This window comes from Eubalaena glacialis, chromosome X, assembly GCF_028564815.1.
Source record: "Eubalaena glacialis isolate mEubGla1 chromosome X, mEubGla1.1.hap2.+ XY, whole genome shotgun sequence".
Taxonomy (NCBI): Eukaryota; Metazoa; Chordata; class Mammalia; order Artiodactyla; family Balaenidae; genus Eubalaena; species Eubalaena glacialis.
The window spans coordinates 70,406,244-70,429,946 of NC_083736.1; the positions used below are offsets into that span (position 1 = coordinate 70,406,244).

The 23,703-nt window shown below is 37.7% G+C and overlaps 1 protein-coding gene across 2 annotated transcripts in view; it reads left to right on the forward strand.

Moving 5' to 3' along the window:
* ATP7A (ATPase copper transporting alpha) overlaps window positions 1-23,703 on the forward strand; it is a 144,831-nt gene that overhangs the window by 117,659 nt on the left and 3,469 nt on the right. For both annotated transcript variants that reach the window (XM_061179377.1, XM_061179378.1), the window contains 10 exons: window positions 7,878-8,032; window positions 8,247-8,381; window positions 10,417-10,611; window positions 12,178-12,360; window positions 14,056-14,272; window positions 18,475-18,621; window positions 19,838-19,980; window positions 21,218-21,421; window positions 21,931-22,048; window positions 23,481-23,583. In XM_061179377.1, coding sequence (XP_061035360.1) covers window positions 7,878-8,032; window positions 8,247-8,381; window positions 10,417-10,611; window positions 12,178-12,360; window positions 14,056-14,272; window positions 18,475-18,621; window positions 19,838-19,980; window positions 21,218-21,421; window positions 21,931-22,048; window positions 23,481-23,583 — 1,600 coding nt within the window. The remainder of the gene's footprint in view (window positions 1-7,877; window positions 8,033-8,246; window positions 8,382-10,416; window positions 10,612-12,177; window positions 12,361-14,055; window positions 14,273-18,474; window positions 18,622-19,837; window positions 19,981-21,217; window positions 21,422-21,930; window positions 22,049-23,480; window positions 23,584-23,703) is intronic.

Below are 23,703 nucleotides of genomic sequence, written 5' to 3' on the forward strand. Positions count from 1 at the left end.
GGTCCATCAGGAACAGGGGAGACCCAGGGGGAGGTGGTGGGGGAGGGGCGAGAAGGAACGGAAGGGAAGGGGGCCAGTGCTTTCCCTGTCCACTTAGACACCGGGGTGCCTGTTGGGCTCCCAGGCCTAATCCTCTGCCCTTGGAGCCTCCCTCCTGCCACACAGAGCCCAAGCCTCGCCCCACACCCCCACCCAGGGCCCTACCTCTACACTCGGAGACCCCCTCCAATGAGCTGGGCCTAAACCCCACCCACACACCCTCACTCAGGGCCCTACCTCCAAACTCCGGAACTCCACACTCCAGAGGCCCTCATTTCTACGTGCTGCCTCTCCCCTTTGGTGCAGGTCCTAAGCAGAGGCCCCGCCCCACGCTTGAACGTCTCCCCGCCTAGGCCCCACCCCACGCTCAAACAGCACTTCCCCACCCGCCTAGGTCCCGCACCACCCTAAATCCCACCCCTGCCTAAGTTCCACCCCCCTAAACTCCGCCCCCATAGCCAAGTCTTTTTTTTTTTTCGATTAAAAAATGTTTGCGGGGGTCATACATTATAATAAAAGTATAAAAATACATATTTAAAGGTATGTTCTATTTAATTATTAAGAAAATTAAGTTGGTTTAATTTACAGAATTTGGAACTTCTCTTCTAAATGAAAAATACAAATCTCCTTTTCATAATTTCTTGCTACAATTAGTTAATCTGTGAGACCACATTTTGCATGGTGTGATCCAAGCACATTATTGCCTTTTAATCATCTTGGTGTCTCCTCAGTCCATTACGCTTTTAAAAAAGCATTTCATGATGATATAAGTCAGAGAAACATGGTCACAAGGGCTGGTGGATGTGTGTAGGGCCTTGGAGTCAGAGAGACCTGGGTTTGAACCTCTTTCTCTGCCATTTCCTACCTGGGAGCCTGGGGCAAGATCCTCATCTTCTCTTAGTCTTTGTTTTCTGGCTTTAGTACAAAGGCAGAACCCCAGTATCTTGGGGGATGACACAGCCATGTTAAATTAGTGGTAGCCATTAATATTTGCCAGATATCTGCAGAGTCTGTCAGACGAAGATTCCACCCACAAGTGCTAAAGAAGGCGCTGCAGGGCCAGCAGAGTTGGCTTCCTCAGGAAGAGCTTGGGACTGGCGCCCCTGAGCGCCTGAAGAGCTTTTTTTTTTTCTTTTCTTTTTTCCTCTTTTAGATTGAGGTTCTGTTTTACCTCATTGATTCATTGTTGTTGATTCTTTTATATTTTTATTTTTCCTAATAGATCTTTTATTTTTGTAATTTTATTTTATTCTTTATACTTTGTTAGTGATCTCTCCTTTTGGCTTCTTCCCTGCCCCCCACCTTGTTTTTTTTTTTTTTCTTTTTTCTGTTGTGGTTTTATTTTACCTTGTTGCAGTTGTTTCAATTATAATTTTATTTTTCCTAATACAATTTTTATCTTCCTAATTTTATTTTATTTTTTATTCTTTGATATTGTACTGCTCCTTTTTTTCTTTCTTTCTCCCTTTTTTTTTTTGTTTTTTTTACCACACCACAAAGCTTGCAGGATCTTGGTTCCCAGGCTGGAGGTTGGGCCCGAGCTCCTGTGGTGGGAGCTCTGAGTCCAAACCACTGGACTAACAGAGAACCTCAGACCCCAGGGAATATCAATTGGAGTGAGGCCTCCTGGAGGTCCTCATCTCAGCACCAAGACCCAGCTCTATCCAACTGCCTGCAAACTCCAGTGCTGGATGTCTCAGGCCAAACAAACAGTAAGACAGAAATACAACACCACCCATCAAAGAAAAGAAAAACGAAATGACAAAAAAATATGTTACAGATGAAGGAGCAAGGTAAAAACCTACAAGACCAAATAAATGAACATGAAATAGGCAACCTACCTGGAAAAGAATTCAGACGAATGATAGTAAAGATGATCCAAAATCTCGGAAACAGAATGAAGAAAATACAAGAAACATTTAACAAGGATCTAGAAGAGCTAAAGAGCAAACAAACAGTGATGAACAACACAATTACTGAAATTAAAAATACTCTAGAAGGAATGAGTAACAGAATAACTGAGGCAGAAGAACAGATAAGTGACCTGGAAGATAAAATGGTGGAAATAACTGATAGGAAGCAGAATAAAGAAAACAGAATGAAAAGAATTGAGGACAGTCTCAGAGACTTCTGGGACAACATTAAACGCACTAACATTTGGATTATAGGGGTCCCTGAAGAAGAAGAGATAAAGAAAGGGTCTGAGAAAATATTTGAAGAGATTGTAGTCGAAAACTTCCCTAACATGGGAAAGGAAATAGTCAATCAAGTCCAGGAAGCACAGAGAGTCCCATACAGGATAAACCCAAAGAGAAACATGCTGAGACACATGAAATAACTATCAAAAATTAAATACAAAGAAAAATGTTAAAAGCAGCAAGGAAAAAGCAACAAATAACATATAAGGGAATCTCCATAAGGTTAACAGCTGATTTTTCAGCAGAAACTGTGCAAGCCACAAGGGAGTGGAAGGACATATTCAAAGTGATGAAAGGGAAAAACCTACAACTAAGATTAGTCTACCCAGCAAAGATCTCATTCAGTTTTGATGGAGAAATTAAAACCTTTACACATAAGCAAAAGTTAAGAGAATTCAGCACCACCAAACCAGCTTTACAACAAATGCTAAAGGAACTTCTCTAGGCAGGCAAAAAAAGAGAAGGAAAAGACCTACAAAAACAAACCCAAAACAATTAAGAAAATGGTAATAGGAACATACATATCAATAATTACCTTAAATGTAAATGGATTAAATGCTCCAACCAAAAGACATAGACTGGCTGAATGGATACAAAAACAAGACCCATATATATGCTGTCTACAAGAGACCCACTTCAGACCTAGGGACGCATACAGACTGAAAGTGAGGGGATGGAAAAAGATATTCCATGAGAATGGAAATCAAAAGAAAGCTGGAGTAGCAATTCTCATATAAGACAAGATAGACTTTAAAATAAAGACTATTATAAGAGACAAAGAAGGACACTACATAATGATCAAGGGATCAATCCAAGAAGAAGATATAACAATTGTAAATATTTATGTACCCAACATAGGAGCACCTCAATACATAAGGCAAATGCTGACAGCCATAAAAGGGGAAATCGACAGTAACACAATCATAGTAGGGGACTTTAACACCCCACTTTCACCAATGGACAGATCATCCAAAATGAAAATAAATAAGGAAACACAAGCTTTAAACGATACATTAAACAAGATGTACTTAATTGATATTTATAGGACATTCCATCCAAAAACAACAGAATTCACTTTCTTCTCAAGTGTTCATGGAGCATTCTCCAGGATAGATCATATCTTGGGTAACAAATCAAGCCTTGGTAAATTTAAGAAAATTGAAATCATATCAACTATCTTTTCTGACCACAGTGCTGTGAGACTAGATATCAATTACAGGGAAAAAACTGTAAAAAATACAAACACATGGAGGCTAAACAATACACTACTAAATAACCAAGAGATCACTGAAGAAATCAAAGAGGAAATCAAAAAATACCTGGAAACAAATGACAATGAAAACACGACCACCCAAAATCTATGGGATGCAGCAAAAGCAGTTCTAAGAGGGAAGTTTATAGCAATACAGTCCTACCTCAAAAAACAAGAAAAATCTCAAATAAACAAACTAACCTTGCATCTAAAGCAATTAGAGAAAGAAGAACAAAAAACCCCAAAAGTTAGTAGAAGGAAATAAATCTTAAATATCAGATCAGAAATAAATGAAAAAGAAATGAAGGAAACAATAGCAAAGATCAGTAAAACTAAAAGCTGGTTCTTTGAGAAGATAAACAAAATTGATAAAACATTAGCCAGACTCCTCAAGAAAAAGAAGGAGAAGACTCAAATCAACAGAATTAGAAATGAAAAAGGAGAAGTAACAACTGATACTTCAGAAATACAGTGGATCATGAGAGATTACCACAAGCAACTCTATGCCAATAAAATGGGCAACCTGGAAGAAATGGACACATTCTTAGAAAAGCAAAGCCTTCTGACACTGAACCAGGAAGAAATAGAAAATATAAACAGACCCATCACAAGCACTGAAATTGAAACTATGATTAAAAATCTTCCAACAAACAAAAGCCCAGGGCCAGATGGCTTCACAGGTGAATTCTATCAAGCATTTAGGGAAGAGCTAATACCTATCCTTCTCAAACTCTTCCGAAATACAACAGAGGGAGGAAGACTCCCAAACTCATTCTATGAGGCCACCGTCGAGGCCACCGTCACCCTGATACCAAAACCAGACAAAGATGTCACAAAAAAAACTACACCCCAATATCTCTGATGAACGTAGATGCAAAAATCCTCAACAAAATACTAGCAAACAGACTCCAACTGCACATTAAAAGGATCATACGCCATGATCAAGTGGGGTTTATCCCAGGAATGCAAGGATTCTTCAATATACGCAAATCAATCAATGTGATATACCATATTAACAAATTGAAGGATAAAAACCATATGATCATCTCAATAGATGCAGAAAAAACTTTTGACAAGATTCAACACCCGTGTATGATAAAAACTCTCCAGAAAGTAGGCATAGAGGGAACCTACCTCAACATAATGAAGGCCATATATGACAAACCCACAGCCAACATCATTCTCAGTCATGAAAAACTGAAACCATTACCTCTAAGATAGGAACAAGAAAAGGGTGCCCACTCTCGCCACTGTTATTCAACATAGTTCTGGAAGTTTTAGCCACGGCAATCAGGGAAGAAAAAGAAATAAAAGGAATCCAAATCGGAAAAGAAGAAGTAAAACTGTCACTGTTTGCTGATGACATGATACTCTACATAGAGAACCCTAAAGATGCTACCAGAAAACTACTAGAGCTAATCAATGAATTTGGTAGAGTAGCATGATACAAAATTAATGCACGGAAATCTCTTGCATTCCTATACACGAATGATGAAAAATCTGAAAGAGAAATTAAGGAAACACTCCCATTTACCATTGCAACAAAAAGAATAAAATACCAGGAATAAACCTACCTAAGGAGACAAAAGACCTGTATACAGGTCTATAAGACACTGACGAAAGAAATTAAAGATGATACAAACAGATGGAGAGATATACACTATGTTCTTGGATAGGAAGAATCAACATTGTGAAAATGACTATACTACCCAAAGCAATCTACAGATTCAGTGCAATCCCTATCAAACTACCAATGGAATTTTTCACAGAACTAGAACAAAAAATTGCACAATTTGTATAGAAACGCAAAAGACCCTGAATAGCCAAAACAATCTTGAGAAAGAAAAACGGAGCTGGAGGAATCAGGCTCCCAGACTTCAGACTATGCTACAAAGCTACAGGAATCAAGACAGTATGGTACTGGCACAAAAACAGAAATATAGATCAATGGAACAGGATAGAAAGCCCAGAGATAAACCCATGCACCTATGGTCACCTTATCTTTGATAAAGGAGGCAAGAATATACAATGGAGAAAGGACAGCCTCTTCAATAAATGGTGCTGAGAAAACTGGACAGCTACATGTAAAAGGATGAAATTAGAACATTCCGTAACACCATACACAAAAATAAACTGAAAATGGATTAAAGACCTAAATGTAAGGCCAGACACTATAAAACTCTTAGCGGAAAACATAGGCAGAACACTCTGTCACATAAATCACATCAAGATCCTTTTTGACCCACCTCCTAGAGAAATGGAAATAAAAACAAAAATAAACAAATGGGACCTAATGAAACTTGCTTTTGCACAGCAAAGGAAACCATAAGCAAGTCGAAAAGACAATCCTCAGAATGGAAGAAAATATTTGCAACGAAGCAACCGACAATGAATTAATCTCCAAAACATACAAGCAGCTCAATAACAAAAAAACAAAGAACCCAATCCAAAAATGGGCAGAAGACCTAAATAGACATTTCTCTAAAGAAGATATACAGATTGCCAACAAACACATGAAAGGATGCTCAACATCCCTAATCATTAGAGAATTGCTGATCAAAACTACAATGAGGTATCACCTCTCACCAGTCAGAATGGCCATCATCAAAAAATCTAGAAACAATAAATGCTGGAGAGGGTGTGGAGAAAAGGGAACCCTCTTGCACTGTTGGTGGGAATGTAAATTGATACAGCCACTATGGAGAACTGTATGGAGGTTCCTTGAAAACCTAAAAATAGAACTACCATATGACCCAGCAATCCCACTACTGGGCATATACCCTCAGAAAACCATAATTCAAAAAGTCATGTACCATAATGTTCATTGCAGCACTATTTACAATAGCCAGGACATGGAAGCAACCTAGGTGTCCATCATCGGATGAATGGATAAAGAAGATGTGGCACATATATACAATGGAATATTACTCAGCCATAAAAAGAAACAAAATTGAGTTATTTGTAGTGAGGTGGATGGATCTAGAGTCTGTCATACAGAGTGAAGTAAGTCAGAAAGTGCAAAATAAATACCATATGCTAACACATATATATGGAATCTAAAAAAAAAAAAAAGTTCTGATGAACATTAGGTCCTATGAACCTAGGGGCAGGACAGGAAGAAAGACACAGACATAGAGAATGGATTTGAGGACACGGGGAGAGGGAAGGGTAAGCTGGGACGAAGTGAGAGAATAGCATTGACATATATACACTATCAAATGTAAAATAGATAGCTAGTGGGAAGCAGCTGCATGACACAGGGAGATCAACTCAGTGCTTTGCGAACACCTAGAGGGGTGGGATAAGGAAGGCGGGAGGGAGATGCAAGAGGGAGGGAATATGGGGATATACGTATGCTTATAGCTGATTCATTTTGTTATACAGCAGAAACTAACACAACACTGTAAAGCAATTATACTCCAATAAAGATGTTAAAAAAATAGACATGAAAGGTGAAGAGCTTTTTGTAGAAACTATGGACTGAGTAAATAATGAGTGAAGAGAATATGAGTTTTTTTAAGAATGTATTAAATCAATTTCTGCAGATTTTCTTTGTGGTTTTAGTTATGCTACTGAAGGCTCTTTTCACTGAGGATTGTTCATTACTAGAATGTATAACCAGAGGAAGTTGTCACATTCTGCTGTAGAGCCCAATAGACTTTGGCAAATTTTCCTGAGCAAATACCTATTGTCTTCCTGCCCTAAAGACCGGTCTAGTCTGAGCTGGGATAGGACCCCAGGTTTTCCACATCAGGGTCATCTCTAAAGAGAATAAGCCTGGAGTAGTTTTAGAGATCTTAGGTAACTAAGACCAATCCAGAGCAGAACCAAAATAACACCTTTCCTACCTCAGTCCTTACAATAGTGCCAAAAGAGGCTCAGTTTATGAACTGTGTGGAAATAATTTAGGATTCTGTGTTTCTCAGTAGGGGTGCTATTGCTAGTTTGGATGGGACAGTTCTTAGTTCTGACTGACTATGCTACACATTATGGTACATTTAGTATCCCTGACCCTGACCTACCTAATTGGAGTAGCAGTACCCCATGCTCCACCTGTAGTTATTACAAGCAAGAACTCTCTCCTACATTTATAAATGCTCCTTGGGAACAGGTTGAGAACCAATGATCTAAGACTAGGGTGGAGGTCCAAAAGTACCTGCCAATAAGAGTTAACACATTAGGTTTTTCCAGTTTAAGATATATATCCCTGGGTTTGGCCCAGAACTGACATAAGGAAAAAGAGAGGGCAACCTTCACCTAGGCGTTTGTCCAGATTCTATTTCAGGAAGGAAGAATCTCATTTCTAGATATTGACATTGACAGATAACTGTATATTTCAAGATAGTATTTATTTATGCTCCCTAAATGTATCTTTACTCCTTATATAGGGGAGGCAATGCCTGTGGCTAAGAAGTCTGGCAGCACAGTGATTGCTGGTTCCATTAACCAGAATGGGTCACTCCTTATCCGTGCAACCCATGTTGGAGCAGACACAACCCTTTCTCAAATTGTCAGACTTGTAGAGGAGGCACAAACATCAAAGGTAAATTAACTCCCTAGGAGAAACAAAGTATTTTCATGAAAGCCCACTCAGTATAAATCTTGATCTAGTTTTTATGTGTTCCTTTGATTAATTCTAGCTGTATTAATATGGAGTTTATTAAAATATTTGTGCTCAATACTAAATATGCTCTATATTCATTATCAAAAAAGGAGACTTTGATATACATATCATTATTATTATTTTTTAATTCTAGGCTCCTATCCAGCAGTTTGCAGACAAACTCAGTGGCTACTTTGTTCCTTTTATTGTCATTGTTTCCATTGCTACCCTTTTGGTTTGGATTATAATTGGATTTCTGAATTTTGAAATCGTGGAAACCTACTTTCCTGTGAGTGACTTATAACACCTTTTTTTCATATGTAAAACAGTGTGTGAATCTTTTGCATAAGTAATTAATTGGAAAATAACTAATAATTACTGGTATCTTTAACAGACTGGAGTGAGAGGGTGATAAGAATAACATTTGCATTTCTGTAAATATAAAAGAAAACATAAAAGGTCTTTTTCATTATGACTTGTGATTTTCCAAAAGCAAGTACAGGCATACCTCGTTTTATTGCACTTTGCTTTATCGTGCTTTGCAGATATTGTGTTTTTTACAAATTGAAGGTTTGTGGCAACCCTGCGTCGAGCATGTCTATCGACGCCATTTTTCCAACAGCATTATTTTTTAATTAAGGTATGTACATGTTTCTTGAGACATAATGATGTTGCACATTTAGTAGACTACGGTATAGTGTAAACATAACTTTTACATTCATTAGGAAACCAAAGAATTCTTGTGACTCACTTTATTTCGGTGGTCTGGAACTGAACCCACAATATCTCCGAGGTATGCCTATAGTGACCTTTCACATTTTATACTTAGTCTGAGTCCCAGCATGATTTTGCTTTCACAAAGGACAATGGATATATTGAGGAAAATCTTGGGATCTCAGCTCTGCCACATACCATCAGTGTGATCTTAGGTCAACTTAATTTCTCTTTGAGCTTCGGTTTCCTCGCCTCTCAAGTGAGATTTTAATAATGCTCATCCAACATAACTTGCAGTTGTAAAAGTTAGATAAGATGGTATATATTAGACATACTCTGTAATTTATTAAATGCTTTATAAATATAAGATAATATTAGTGTCTGCTTCTCTCTAGTTCTATGATGTTCTCTAACGTATGGTGTCATAAAGTGGTAAAGTAGACCTGGACTGTACCTCATGTTAGAGATAAAACCTTTAAGTCACTGAATTTCTCTTCTCTTCAGTTTTGTCATCTGTAATATAGTGATAATAATACCTAAATTTCAGGATTGGAATTAGTGTAGGTGAAAACATACACTTATGACATATATGAAAGCATAAGCTTAGATGTCTATGAAAATCCCTTCCAACTCTGTCTCCCTCTCTATATATAACTCTTAGATGATCACTTAGTTTAAGTATTTGAGAACTTAGTAAGAACATAGCACTGTAAAACCATTATTACTAAGAAAGTCTTACTTTGTTGTGTTTCTTTCTTTTAAAAATGCCATGCTGTACACTGTTTCATGCTGTTTGTCCCTTCAATTAAAGAACAGGTAGAATCATAACATCTATGTATCTATTCCACGATATGGTCATTAGTATAATATTAAAAAGTTTCTTTAAATGATTCATATTGGTTGAGTACTCATTGAACAAGAGGATTGCTGGGAAGTATTTTGGAACGTGTCTCCTTCAGGAATTTTTCTCATGAATTCAGGGAGTCTTAGGAGATTTCTCCTAATACTATCGATCATACTTACCCACAGAAGCAAATACTCAATGTCACTAAGAGCTATACTACCAGATATACTCAGTTCACGTTGTTTTGTCCAAAAGAACTTTATTGAAATGTGGTGAAGCAACCTTTGCAAACTGGGTGATTTTTTTCATTGTCTTTAAAGAATAGTGTGAAAGACAGCTTTATGGTGTTAGTATACAGAAGTACAGAATTATTTTTGTTCAGGATCAAATATGTTGAGAATTAGGTCCTATGTTTGCAGCTATTTTTGAAAGTCCCTAATAAAAACACTTATTCTCTCAGTATGGGGGGGGAAGTTGACTTTTATTATGTTCCTTATATTCACTCCATAGTTTGTAACTCTGGAATCAGCAAGATTGAAATCTTGATTTTAGGACTGTAATTTGTTTACCAGTTATGTCAACAATATCTTATATTCATAAAAGAAAAAAAGTGTTTTCTTACTAATAGCTAAAACATATGTTGGTAGCTAAGCAAGATTATGTGTGACTCCAAAATTGTGGTTTTATTTAAGTAGAGTTAAGCTTTGTTCCTTTTGTTTTATTCAGCTCTGAATCAGTAATCAAAATTCATGCATTTCTTCTCAAGGGCTACAACAGAAGTATCTCCCGAACAGAAACAATAATACGCTTTGCTTTCCAAGCCTCAATCACAGTTCTGTGCATTGCATGCCCCTGTTCACTGGGATTGGCCACTCCAACTGCCGTGATGGTGGGTACAGGAGTAGGCGCTCAAAATGGCATACTAATCAAAGGTGGTGAGCCATTGGAGATGGCTCATAAGGTAAGATACTCCCCAGAACTAAGAGTTGTCTCATTCAAACTGGCAATAGCACCCATATTGAAAAATAGAGTCTTAAATTATTTCTACATAGTCCATAAGCTGAGCCTCTTCTGGCACTATCGTGAGGGTTGAGGTAGGAAAGGTGTCAGTTTGGTTCTGCTCTGGATTGGCCTTAGTTATATGAGACCTCTCAAACTACTCCAGACCTACTCTCTTTAGAGTAGACCCTGGTGTGGAAAACCTGGAGTCCTATCCCAGCTCAGATTAGACTGGTCTTTAGGGCAGGAAGACACCATAGATATTTGCTCAGGCAATTTGCCCAAGTCTATCAGGCTTCTAACCTGTTTGTGTGTGACTCCATGTTTGTGCTGTTCGCCATTAGATAGGGCTTGCTGTTCCTCTGCCTTTGCTGCCACCAGCTGACAGTTTGCAACTATGACTTCAGGAATATAATCCTGTCCCTGATCTCTCTCCTATTAGAATTTCCATCACAATCTCAATCAAGGATATTTGACTTAAACTAAAACCATGTTCCTTCTAGTATGTTCTTATTATGAGGATATAAACTATAAAGAGATGCATGTAGTAAACACAGAACACAGCTTAGATTTGGAGCCTCATCTAGCCAGTGAATACAGGCTACTAATTTTTATAGTAATTTTAAATTTTGATATGATTTCAAACTTAAATAAAAGTTGCAAGAATAGTATAAAGAACTCCCGTATACCCTTTACTGCAGGTATGAAGCCCCTTTCCTAAGAACAAGGACAATCTCTTACATAACCACAGTACAAAGACCAAAATCAAGAAGTTGATATTGATATAATACTCTTGTTTAATCTGTTGTCCATATTCCAGTTTCCTCAGCTGACTCCATAATCCTTTATAGCTGTTTTTAATTTCATCCGGAATCATGCTTTGTATTTAGTTGTCATATCTCTTTTCATCTCAGTTCCTCAAGCTATTCATTTCTCAAGGTTCGTTATCCGAGTTTACTGTGAGGTGGCTGTTCTTTAGTTCCAGACTCTTCCTTTTTCCTACGTGGTCTGAGTTTCCCTCGTTGGTTCCCTGAACTGTCTCTTCGCAGGCCAAGCTTCTCATCTAGACCCAATAAAGTCAAAGCAACCCAGAAGGTCTTATCTGGTGCACACTTCAACTTAATTACTTACTTATAATCATTTGCCTACTGCCCAGATTTCCCCTACAGATCTGTTCATTAGTACTGAAAGCCTTTCTCTTTCCCTAGAAGCACTAGAGGCATCTCTTAATTACCTATTAACAGTCAACTCTTAACAAGTAGTTCTAGTTATTTAACATATGTCCACAGTACGTTGAACATTTGCAAGGGAGGGCTATTAGGTGTAACTAAGGATATTTCTTCCCTTTTTCTCCCTTCTTTTTATTCTCCCAGAGACAGTTTATTTAGTCCAATTAAATCAAAGGTCAGCTTATTAAGAAACAAGATAGTAATGTGTTTGTCAAAGTAAACCTTTTTCTCATTTCTGGAAAGCTGATATTAAGAATTATCAAGCCATATAGGTGCATTGTATTTTGATTTTCTTACAGGTAAAGGTAGTGGTATTTGATAAAACTGGAACCATTACCCATGGAACCCCAGTAGTGAATCAAGTAAAGGTTCTAGTGGAAAGTAACAGAATGTCACGCAATAAGATCCTGGCCATTGTGGGAACTGCTGAAAGTAACAGTGAACACCCTCTAGGAGCAGCCATAACCAAATACTGCAAGCAGGTACAATTTTTCCCTTGTTTATTCATGATTTACGTATATAGTTGGTATTAAGCTAGAGAGACTCGTGTTTTCTCATTTTATTTTGTATGTCTTAATTTCTTCATGCAGGAAAGTATAAAGACGAAAACAAAAATTAACTATAACCCTACCACACAGATAACCCCAGTCAACTGAAAAATTAATATAGAAGTAATACATATTTATGGTAGGAAAATTGAGATAGTTCAGCGTTACATAACAAAAAAGGAAAGCCTCATTCCCTGCCCCCTTCCATAATTCCTCTCTCCAAAGTTTAACAAGTATTAACCTGTTAACAGTCTTTTTAAATAACAGCTTTATTGAGGTAAAATTCACATACCATAAAGTTCACCCTTGTAAAGTTACAATTCAATAATTTTTAGTATATTCACAAAAGTGTGCATCTGTTAACCATTTTTAGTTCTTATACCAGCATTTATTATTTTTTAAACTTTACATAGAAAGGTGATACAATGACCAATCTTTGGTACCTTTTAAAAAGATTTTATTAAATGATTTTTCCATATCAGGACATATAGATCTGCCTCATTGTTTTTAATGCCTATATTGTATTCTATTGTATGATTGGTTTTTTGGCTCTTACAATGTACAGTTTACATCCTTGTCAGCTTTTGCACATTTATCTCTAATATTCAATGCCTATCAATGCAACTGCTAGATCAAAGGATACATGCAGTTAAATTCTGATGAATATTACCAATGCTCAAATGACAAATATTATCAACACGCACACAAAAAGGTGTACCAGTTCATATTTTCACAAGAAGTTGAATGCCCATTTCCCTACATTCTCACCAACATTTTATTTTTTCCAGTTCAATAAGTAAAAAATATTTATTCATTGATGGTTTACTTTGCATTTTTTTAATTATGAATAAGGTTGAGCATCTTTTCACATGTGTATTGGCCATTTGAATTTCTTTTTCTATACCCTGTTTGCTTGTATCCTTTGCCTATTTTTTCATAAGATTGTTTACCTTTTTCTCATTGATTTGTATAAGTTCTTTGTAAATTATCTCACATAGTCTTTCAGTTAGAACGTGGCAGTTTCACCATTGGTGTTGCCATTTCTTTATTTGTTCTTTCCTTTTTACCTATTACTGACCTGGCTTCTTTACACCCAAATCAAATAACAGAGAGGATGAAGATATAAAGAGACAGGAAACAGTGATGGTCACAGAATTCTTTGGCTCACTAAGGACACACAATCATACTAGAGAGACCCTCTGGTAACTGAAGGCCCTGTTCTTTGTTACCCTTTTCCCTGTACCGAATAGAAAATCTGACTTGAAAATAGAATTAAATATGTAACTTGTAATTCTCTACTGGAAAGGACAGAGAATATTGATAAACCTTCCACATTTTCTTTCCCTAAAGTTGGTATAAATCTTATAAAGTGGGATTTAAAATAAGTATTGTGAGGTTCCCTTCTAACTTTGAACATTATACGCAATGCTCTGTTCCTTCATCCTTATCAAAACCCACTGTCAAATAGGCAATGATAAGTGACAGTTTTATTCTAAACATTCAGAATTAACCAGGCATGTAGATTGTGTCTAAACATTTAGAATTAACCAGCAGTAATCTTTGATCTTGCTAATGAGGACCTTGGATTATTAGAACAGCAGAGGAAATCCTTCTGTTTCTATCTGTTAGGAGCTGGACACTGAAACCTTGGGTACCTGCATAGATTTCCAGGTTGTGCCAGGCTGTGGTATTAGCTGTAAAGTCACCAATATCGAAGGCTTGCTACACAAGGATAACTGGAAGATAGAGGAAAATAATATTAAAAATGCATCCCTGGTTCAAATAGATACAAGTAATGAACAGTCATCAACTTCATCTTCCATGATTATTGATGCCCAGCTCTCAAGTAAGCTAATTTTCTTTGTAGTACCAATTATGGGACAGTTATTAACAGATGTCTAACTTTATAATCTGAACTGTTATATAAGAAACAAGATTGGTGTCATGGTTTCATTTTCGTAAATCAGTTTCACTGTAGGCCTTCTAATTATTTTACTCAGTTACTCAAGAACATTTTTCAATTGTGCTCCTTGATTACAGTAGGTGATAAAGTCTAGCCTTAGCTGATCTTCCATCTTTTAGTTCAGCTGTCTTTCTTTTGTTTCTCACCACAGCTGCTCCAAACCTTTTGTATCCTTCACAAGCTCCTATGGCCTTCCCCCTAGTTCCCTAAGTAAATTGTCTGGCTTATTTTTCACACAGAAATTTAAGGTTCTCAGACATGTGTTCTTTCAGGTTTTTTTGCTCAGAATGTTTCCTTTTTCAGGGAAAGAAGTATCCCTCATCTTGCGTAATGAATCCCCTCATCTTTGCCCTAGATCCCACCCTCTCTTGATTCCTCAGGGACCTCATGCTCTGTTATGTCCCCTTGCTTCTTTTTTTCCCAACGCTCTGTCGTAGCTCCTTCTCCTAAACATAAACATTTCTTCTATCAAAATCACTGTATTCCCATCTAGATTTTATCCTACCTGTCTTTCTTTTCCTTAATATCCAAGCTTCTAGAAAGAGTAGTCTAGGCTGGCTGAATTCACTTCTTCACTGCACAGTTTGGCTTCTGCCCCATCCATACTAGTGAAACTGTTTTAAGTCCACTGGTGATCTCATTTAGTCCCCTCTCCAGTGGTCACTTTTCAGTCTTCATTGCTGTATGACCTCGCTAAGGCATTTGACAATGTCGACCATTTCTTCTTTCCTAAAATGTTTTTCTCCCTTGATTCCATGACCCTGCTTTCTCTAGATTCTCCTCTCACCTACCTGGCTGTTCTTTCTAATCCTCTTCTGATTCCTCTTTTCTCCTGCTCTCACATGTTGGGTGTCCTCAGAGTTTTGTTCTTTGTCTTTTGCTCATTTTACATACTCTCTCTGTACAGTCTTTTTTTTTAAATTTTATTTATTTTTTGGCTGTGTTGGGTCTTCGTTGCTGCGCACTGGCTTTCTCTAGTTGCGGCAACCGGGGGCTACTCTTTGTTGTGGTACACAGGCTTCTCATTGCGGTGGCTTCTCTTTGCTGCGAAGCACGGGCTCTAGGCATGTGAGCTTCAGTAGTTGTGGCACGTGGGCTCAGTAGTTGTGACTCGCGGGCTCCAGAGCACAGGCTCAGTAGTTGTGGCGCACGGGCTTAGTTGCTCTGCGGCATGTGGGATCTTCCCGGACCAGGGCTCGAACCCGTGTCCCCTGCATTGGCAGGCAGATTCCCAACCACTGCGCCACTAGGGAAGTCCTCTCTGTACAGTCTTGTTCATGCTTATCACTTATTCTACCACCTGTAGGTTTCCACTGCCCCTCTAAAATCCATATCTGCAGCCAAGGCCAGTTTCCCGAGTTTCCTGTTGGTCTATCCATCTGACCAAAAACATGCTATACATACCTAAGTGTGCCAGGACCCCCCTACCCATCTGTGCTTGAGTAATTTTTCTAACATGCAAACCTGAGTATATCACTTTCTGACTAATACCTTTTATTGCAGTGGTTTATAACCTATTTTTGAATCACGAACCTTTGGAGGAAGGTGGTAAAAGCTATGCCCACCACTCAGAAAATTTCTGTTTTGGACGTTTGTATGTATCCAAAAGCCCCTCCATGGAAATCTGTTAAGGACCCTGGTGGCTTGGACCAGTGTGATAACAGTAGAGGCCGTTAAGAAGTGGTCAAATTCTGGACATATCTTTTTTTTTTTTTGGCTGCATGACATGTCTTGTGGGATTTTAGTCCCTTACCGGGAATCGAACCCGTGCTCCCTGCAACAGAAGCTTGGAGTCCTAACCACTGGACCACCAGGGAATTCCCCTGGATGTGAGCTGGCTGACAGATCTCACAGATTGGAAATGGGGAATTAGGCCAAAGTTTGTGGCCTAAGCAATTTAGAAGGATGGAGTTACCATTTAAACAAGATGGAGAAGATCACAGGAGGGGCAATATTGAGGAAAAGTGATCAAGAGTTCAGTTTTTGACATGTTAAAGTTTGAGTGCCTGTTAGGTATTCAAGTGGAGATGTTGTATAAATGGAACTATCAAGGAGGCAGGTGGCTGCACAAGTCTGGAGTTCCAAGGAAACAAACTGGGTTGGAGATGTAGACTTGGGAGTCATCCACTTATAGATCTGTGCTGGCCAATATGGTAGCCACTAGTTACATGTGACTATTTAAATTTAAATTAATTAAAATTTAATTTAATTTAAAATTCAGCCCTTCAGCCATACTAGTCACATTTCAGTGCTCAATAGCCACATGTTGTTAGTGGCTACTGTATTAAACAGAGCAGATGTACAACATTTCCATCATCACAGAAAGTTCTGTTGGACAGCGCTGATATAGATGGTATTTAAAGCCATGAGACTGGATAAAATCATCAAGGAGTTGGGAATTCCCTGGTGGTCCAGTGGTTAGGACTTGGCGCTTTCACTGCCATGGGCCTGGGTTCGATCCCTGGTCAGGGAACTAAGATACCACCAGCGGCGAGGTGTGGCCAAAAAAAAAAAAATCATCAAGGAGTAAGAGTAGATAGAGGGGGAATGAGATTAAACCTGAAGAGGTTTAAGGACTGAGCCCTGCAACACTACAAATTAAGAGGTCAGTGAGATGAGGAAGGATCAGCAAAGAAGACAGAAGAAGTGGTGAGTGAGGAGGTAGCTCATAAGAATGTGGTGATCTAGAAGCCAAATGAAGAAAGTATTTCAAGGCGGGAATGATCAACTGTGTTAAAATGCTGCTAATAGGGCAAGTAAGATGAGGACGAAGAATTACCCATTAGATTTATTAAAGATCACTGGTGTACTGTATGAACAATTCTTTGGAGTAACAGAGACAAAAGCTCTATTTGAGTGGGTTCACAAGAGAATGGGAAGGTATGAATTGGAGGGCAGCCGATAGAGACAACACTTTTGAGAAGTTTTGCTATGAACAGAAGCAGAGAAATGGGGTAGTAGCTAGAGAGGTAAATGAGATCAAGAGAGGGTTGTTTCATTTTCTTTTTTAAAGATAGGACTATGTACAGCAGAAATAGAAAATATGATTATGCAGGAGAGAGAGGGGAGAATTGTTGGAGAGACGTTCTAAAATAGGCAAAGGGGGACTTCCCTGGTGGTCCAGTGGTTAAGACTCTGCACTCCCGATGCAGGGGGCCTGGGCTCGATCCCTGGTCAGGGAACTAGATCCCACATGCCGCAACTAAAAGCCCTCATGCCGCAACTAAAGATCCTGCGTGCTGCAACTAAAGATTCTGCGTGCTGCAACGAAGATCCTGTGTGCTGCAACTAAGACCCGGCACAGCCGAATAAATAAATAAATAAATATAAAATAGGCAAAGGAGGGGGATCTAGTATGCAAGTGGAGAAGTTGCCCTTAAATAGGAGTAGGGGCTGTTTATAATAACAGAAGAGAGGCTAGATCAGTATGTACACAGGCACAGGCAGTTGGGTAGATGTGGCAATAAGAGCTTGTGGAAGTTCTCTTCTGATTGCTTTTATTTTCTTCCTGAAGTAGGAAGCAGAGTCATCATCTGGTATGAGAATGGGAGAAGAGAAGGTATAAAGTAGCCATCTAGAAGGAATGGAGAATGAATGGACTAGGGAAATGTAGTAGAATAGCCAGGCATCACTAAGGGCCCACTTAAAGTTAGTGGTCATACATTTAAAATGAGATATCAGTATGGTTGTGTGTTCTTGTCCAACACTGATGGTTGTACTGATGCACAATAAATATTTTTAATTTAATTCAGTTGCTATGGAAGATCATAAGGAAGGGTCACATGGAAAGCGTCACCAAGAAAGTAACGTTTGAACTGGCTCTTAAAGAATATATATGATGCAGTTTGGTATTTGAAGAGGAGGGATGAGGACCTCCAGGTGGTCCTCACTCCTCATGTGCAAAGGCCCAGAGGCATGGAAGAGCAGAGTATGTTCCTTGAACATTTGGAAATCACTGTTGTAGGCTGTTTTCTACCAAAAAACCAACGTAGTGACTGTGCAAGATTAGAGAGGAAGACTGTCCCTAAAGGGTTGTTATAAATATTAAACAAGTTCACTAAATGTCATTTCTGTACTTTCTTCAGATGCTCTTAATGCTCAGCAGTACAAAGTTCTTATTGGTAACCGGGAGTGGATGATTAGAAATGGTCTTGTCATTAATAACGATGTAAATGATTCCATGACTGAACATGAGAGAAAAGGTCGGACTGCTGTATTGGTAGCAGTTGATGGTAAGGTTTTCCTTAAGTACACTATGACTCAGTGTCATGATTTCACTTGTTTTCTGTGTATTTTTGAGAGACATCTGAGCTATGAGGGTTATTCAAAAGCAGCCTGAATGCAAAGTAAAAATGTCAGCAATACATAATTGTTACTGATTAATTTAAAATTCTCTTGCATTTGCCTGGCTTTGTTATTTTCCTCCGTGGCCTATAGTTTTAAAAAAAGCTAATCAAGGATTTTTTTTAAAACCTAAAAATAACATTATAGCAAAGTAAAAGAATATTTATAATCTCATCATCTAAACACAATGTCAGTTTTAATTGATATTTCTGGATATATATTCATACACATCACACAGAATTACAATATTAGTACATATACTGTTTATAAATGGGTGCATTTTATTGTATGTAAATTTTACCTCAAAGTTGAATAAAAATTTAAAATTCCTTGTACACATACTGTTTTATTTTATCTTATTTTATTTAATAGTAAATATTTCCAATCATATTTTAATGTGGCACCATTTATCATACTTATACACTATGACTAACTTAATCATTCCCCTGTTGGAAATTTAAGCTACTTCTAATATTTTATTATTGTAAGTAACACCACAGTAAACATCTTTGAGGTTTTAGGTATTTTGTTAAATTATTTCTTAGGGTACATTTCTAGCTGTGAGATTAATTAGTCAACATTTATAATCCTTGCTAAGTATGAAGGCAGTATCTTACTATGGCCTTTTTAGGCCCAGGAAGAAGCAGAAAATACCATTAATTTTTGTTTTTAAAATAGCTACTTGTAGTGATTTTTTTCCCAGTATAAAATGCCAGTTTTGTTTCCATCCACCCCTTCACCTTAAAAAGGGTGAAGTATGAGTTTTCAGTTTCATTTGCCTTTAAATTAGCTAAAGTGTTTGGGGCTATTGGCCAATACGTCTCTAAAGAAAGAAAATAAGTATCCAGTAAAGTCTCTTCAGTTTCCTATCATTACCTTCATTAGTAAGCCCTACCTCACTCTGTGAAATTTTCACAACCAAGTATGGAGGCTTGTTGCAGGGTTTGTGGTATAAAGTCTATGTGGTCTTGGAGATATTTTGAGTTAAGCCAAGTCCTGAACAACTTCACTTAACAAAATTCATTTCTTTCTGAAATTTTAAGTCAGAATATTATTCTGTTTTCACCATATTCCAAATTCTATCTTCTGGTGCTCCTATATTAGATGAGCTGTGCGGCTTGATAGCTATCGCTGATACAGTGAAGCCTGAAGCAGAATTGGCAGTCCATATTCTGAAATCTATGGGCTTAGAAGTAGTTCTGATGACTGGAGACAACAGTAAAACAGCTAGATCTATTGCTTCTCAGGTAATGGGTTTACTTAGTTGTTGGGGTGGGAGTATGTGGTAACTTCTCATTCTTCACATACATTTCCTTTCTTGCCTTCAGCTGCTAAAGAAGTCATATTACCTATTATTTTCATTATCCCCGAGTAGCCATATCTGGTTCCTTAAAGAAAAGTTGGCATACTATGCAGGAAGGACTTTGGGTTTTGTCTGGAACTGTTATAATTAAAAAGCTATTTGCTGAGTTCATGGGATGCTTGAGTGACATTGTACACAGTTTCTGTTGATGCTTCCTTTGAAATGTTGCTGATAGTCTCCACCGGTGCTGCCAGCCTAAGCCAGGCTCTCATCCTCTCATGCCTAAAGTACAGCAGTAGCTCCACGCATGTTCCTCTCTAGTCCATCCTGGATACCACTGATAGAACCGTCTTCCATAGCATTCTTCTGCTACTCACCCCCACATTTGCCTTCCCTCTAAAACTTTTCTCATATTAGTCTTTTCTATTTTGGAATGCCTTCTCCCCTCTTCTATTAAATAATAAAGATAATATATAAATACATTCTTGTATAAAAAATACAGAAGGCTATAAAGTAAAACGTTTAAGTCACCATTTTCCCAAGCCTCCCTGTCCAACCCTACCCCCTTACACTTTTTCATATGCTTATATGTTCATATACAGATGTATAGTTCTGGTATTTTGAACATAAATTGGATCATTTTTGTACAAATTGTTCAGCAGTTTGCTTTCTTTCAGATAACAATATATATGCCTTGGAGCTTTGTCCATGTCTGAACATATAAAGTTATTTCATTCTTTCTACATCATTGCATGGAATTCCATAGTACGGATGCGTCATAATGTACTTAACCATTCCTCTAATAAAAAAAAAATTTATGTGGTTTTGAAAATTTTGTTTTACAAATAAGGCAGTAATATACATCCTTGGACATACTTCTTTTTATACATGTATAGGTATGTCCAAAATATAGCTAGGGGTGGAATTGCTGAACCAAATGACATGCACACTTTGATAGATGCTGCCAAATACCCTCCAAAAAGACAGTACCAACTTACACACCCACCAACAGTGCATAAGAGAGCTCATTTCCCCATATCCTTACTATCCCTGGATATTATTAGTCTCTTACAATTTGGACATTTGGTAGGTGGAAACAGATGGCTCATCATTGCCGAGTTATATTTCAGGTACTCAGTAATATTTCTTGAAATGAATGGAGTTTATTTTTGCCCACGTAGGTTGGCATTACTAAGGTGTTTGCTGAAGTTCTACCTTCCCACAAGGTTGCTAAGGTGAAGCAACTTCAAGAGGAGGGGAACCGGGTAGCAATGGTAGGAGATGGAATCAATGACTCCCCAGCGCTGGCGATGGCTAATGTTGGAATTGCCATTGGCACAGGCACAGATGTAGCCATTGAAGCAGCCGATGTGGTTTTGATACGGGTAAGTCCTATGGTCTGACCTTTGAGGAGTGTGAGACTGCTCTACATGGTCAGGGTTAGTGTCGTATATTGAACACAATGATTGTGCCCTTCGAATTCCCATGCTCCTAGCCATTGAGACTGGGAGAGTTCAAGATGGCAGTATGAGAAAACTTAGTAATTACTTCCAGACTTTCTCATTTCAGCGAAGCAAATGAGAATGACAAGCTTCTAAAGTGAAGCATTAGATTTGGGAATATACTTATCATACTCTTATCTTCAACAAATACTTGCTGAGGTTATTTTAGTGGGATTTAGTCCCTGTACCAGCATACAACCCTAAAAGTATTTTCAGAACCCTGAGAAAAATCCCTTCCAAGACAGCCTCAAATTTTTAGCAATATCTCAGATTTGTAGTTAATTCACATATTACCGTAAGGTACACATCATCTTCGGTATACACAGTATCAAATACAAGTTACTGGTCAAGTTACAGTCTCTTGCTAATATCACAAATATTTCTGTTCTCAGAATGATCTTCTGGATGTAGTGGCAAGTATTGATTTATCAAGGAAGACAGTCAAGAGGATTCGGATAAATTTTGTCTTTGCTCTAATTTATAATCTGATTGGAATTCCCATAGCTGCTGGTATGTGACAGTTAACTTGTATTGCTTTTTTCATGAAGTCGTTAGAGGCCTACCATATTGGAAGTTTTAGTCTTCTTATTATTAGTTTTGAGCTCAGTTTTGTATGTAGCCTGCTGGTATGGTGAGAGGTAATTTTAAAATCAATAATTTAAATTTTCAGCATGTTCATTATGGCCTAGAATGTATAAGCCTTCTGATAGGTTTATTTTATTTTTTTACCTTATTTTTACCTTATTTTTACCTTCAACTTTGTATTTTGAAATTTTCAAACGTACATAAACAAGGAGAAAAATGATACAATAAAACAATATACCCTTCACCAAAATTCACCAGTTAATAATATTTTGCCACATTGCTTCATCTCTTTCTCCATATACTGTCACACACATATGTACTTATTTGCTTACTCATTTAGTTTTTGCTGAAGAGAATAAATTTACCTTTAATCTCACTACCCGAACACAACTACTGTTGGTATTTTAGTATACGTCTTTCTGGTCTTTTTTTACTCTGTATTGGTTTTTGTCTTGTTTCATTGTTGTAATTATAGCATGCAGAGAATTTTCTTAATGTTCTAATAGCCAACAGTTTTTTTTTAAAGTTTGGGAACCAGATGTGAGAAAGACAGAGAGAGAAATTGAACAAAGGAATACGACCAAGAAAAAGCAGTTTAGAATTATTTAATAAGCATCCGATCATCCCTATTACTTAGGGGCTTGGTAGATGTTAGTATTAGTAATAACATAAGAAAAATAGTTATCACTTTCTTCTTGTTCTCTCTGGTTTGAGAGCCAAAGAAGGACATGAGATAACATGAGAACAATTACAAAGCTGTTTATCAACAGAGACACACAGATGGAGAGGACAAAGAGTAAAAGAACAAAATCCAGAGAGATTAATTCATGGAGCAAGTTATTTTTTAAAAATTATACAAGTAATATATGGTCACTGTATACAAAGTAGAAAAAATACAGATAAGCACATAAAAAAATACAAGTACAGTAAGTCTATCTCATCCCCATCATATGAACAAATTTTTAAATGTCTGTCAAAACCAAGTGTGGATGAGTTTGTAGAATATGAACTCTCATGCACTATTGGAGGGTTTGTGATCTGGTACAGCCACTTTGGAGAGCAACTGAGAAATATCTACCTAAAGTTGAAGGTGTGCCTATGTTATAATCTAGCTGTTTCACCTCTAGGTATATACCCTAGGGAAATTCTCAAACACATGCACAGGGCGGCATGTACAAGAATGTTCACAGCAACACTCTATTAGTGAAAAATTGGCAACGACATAAATCTCTACCAACAGGAGGATAAATTGCTGAATAAATATCAAAGAAGGAAATGATTTGTATATATGTATTAGGAACACAGTGGTAATCTGTTTAGTACTGTTTGGTCTAACTAATCCAAACTTGTTTTCTAGGAGTTTTTATGCCCATTGGTTTGGTTTTGCAGCCCTGGATGGGATCTGCTGCAATGGCTGCTTCATCTGTTTCAGTAGTACTTTCTTCACTCCTCCTTAAACTGTAAGTATGATGGCTCGCTCACGCTTGTCTTTTATATTTCTTTTATCACCCACCCACAGTCAGTCTTGCTAGGTTTTATTCTTGTATTGATCAATGATAAGCCCAAACTGTTCTTAATAA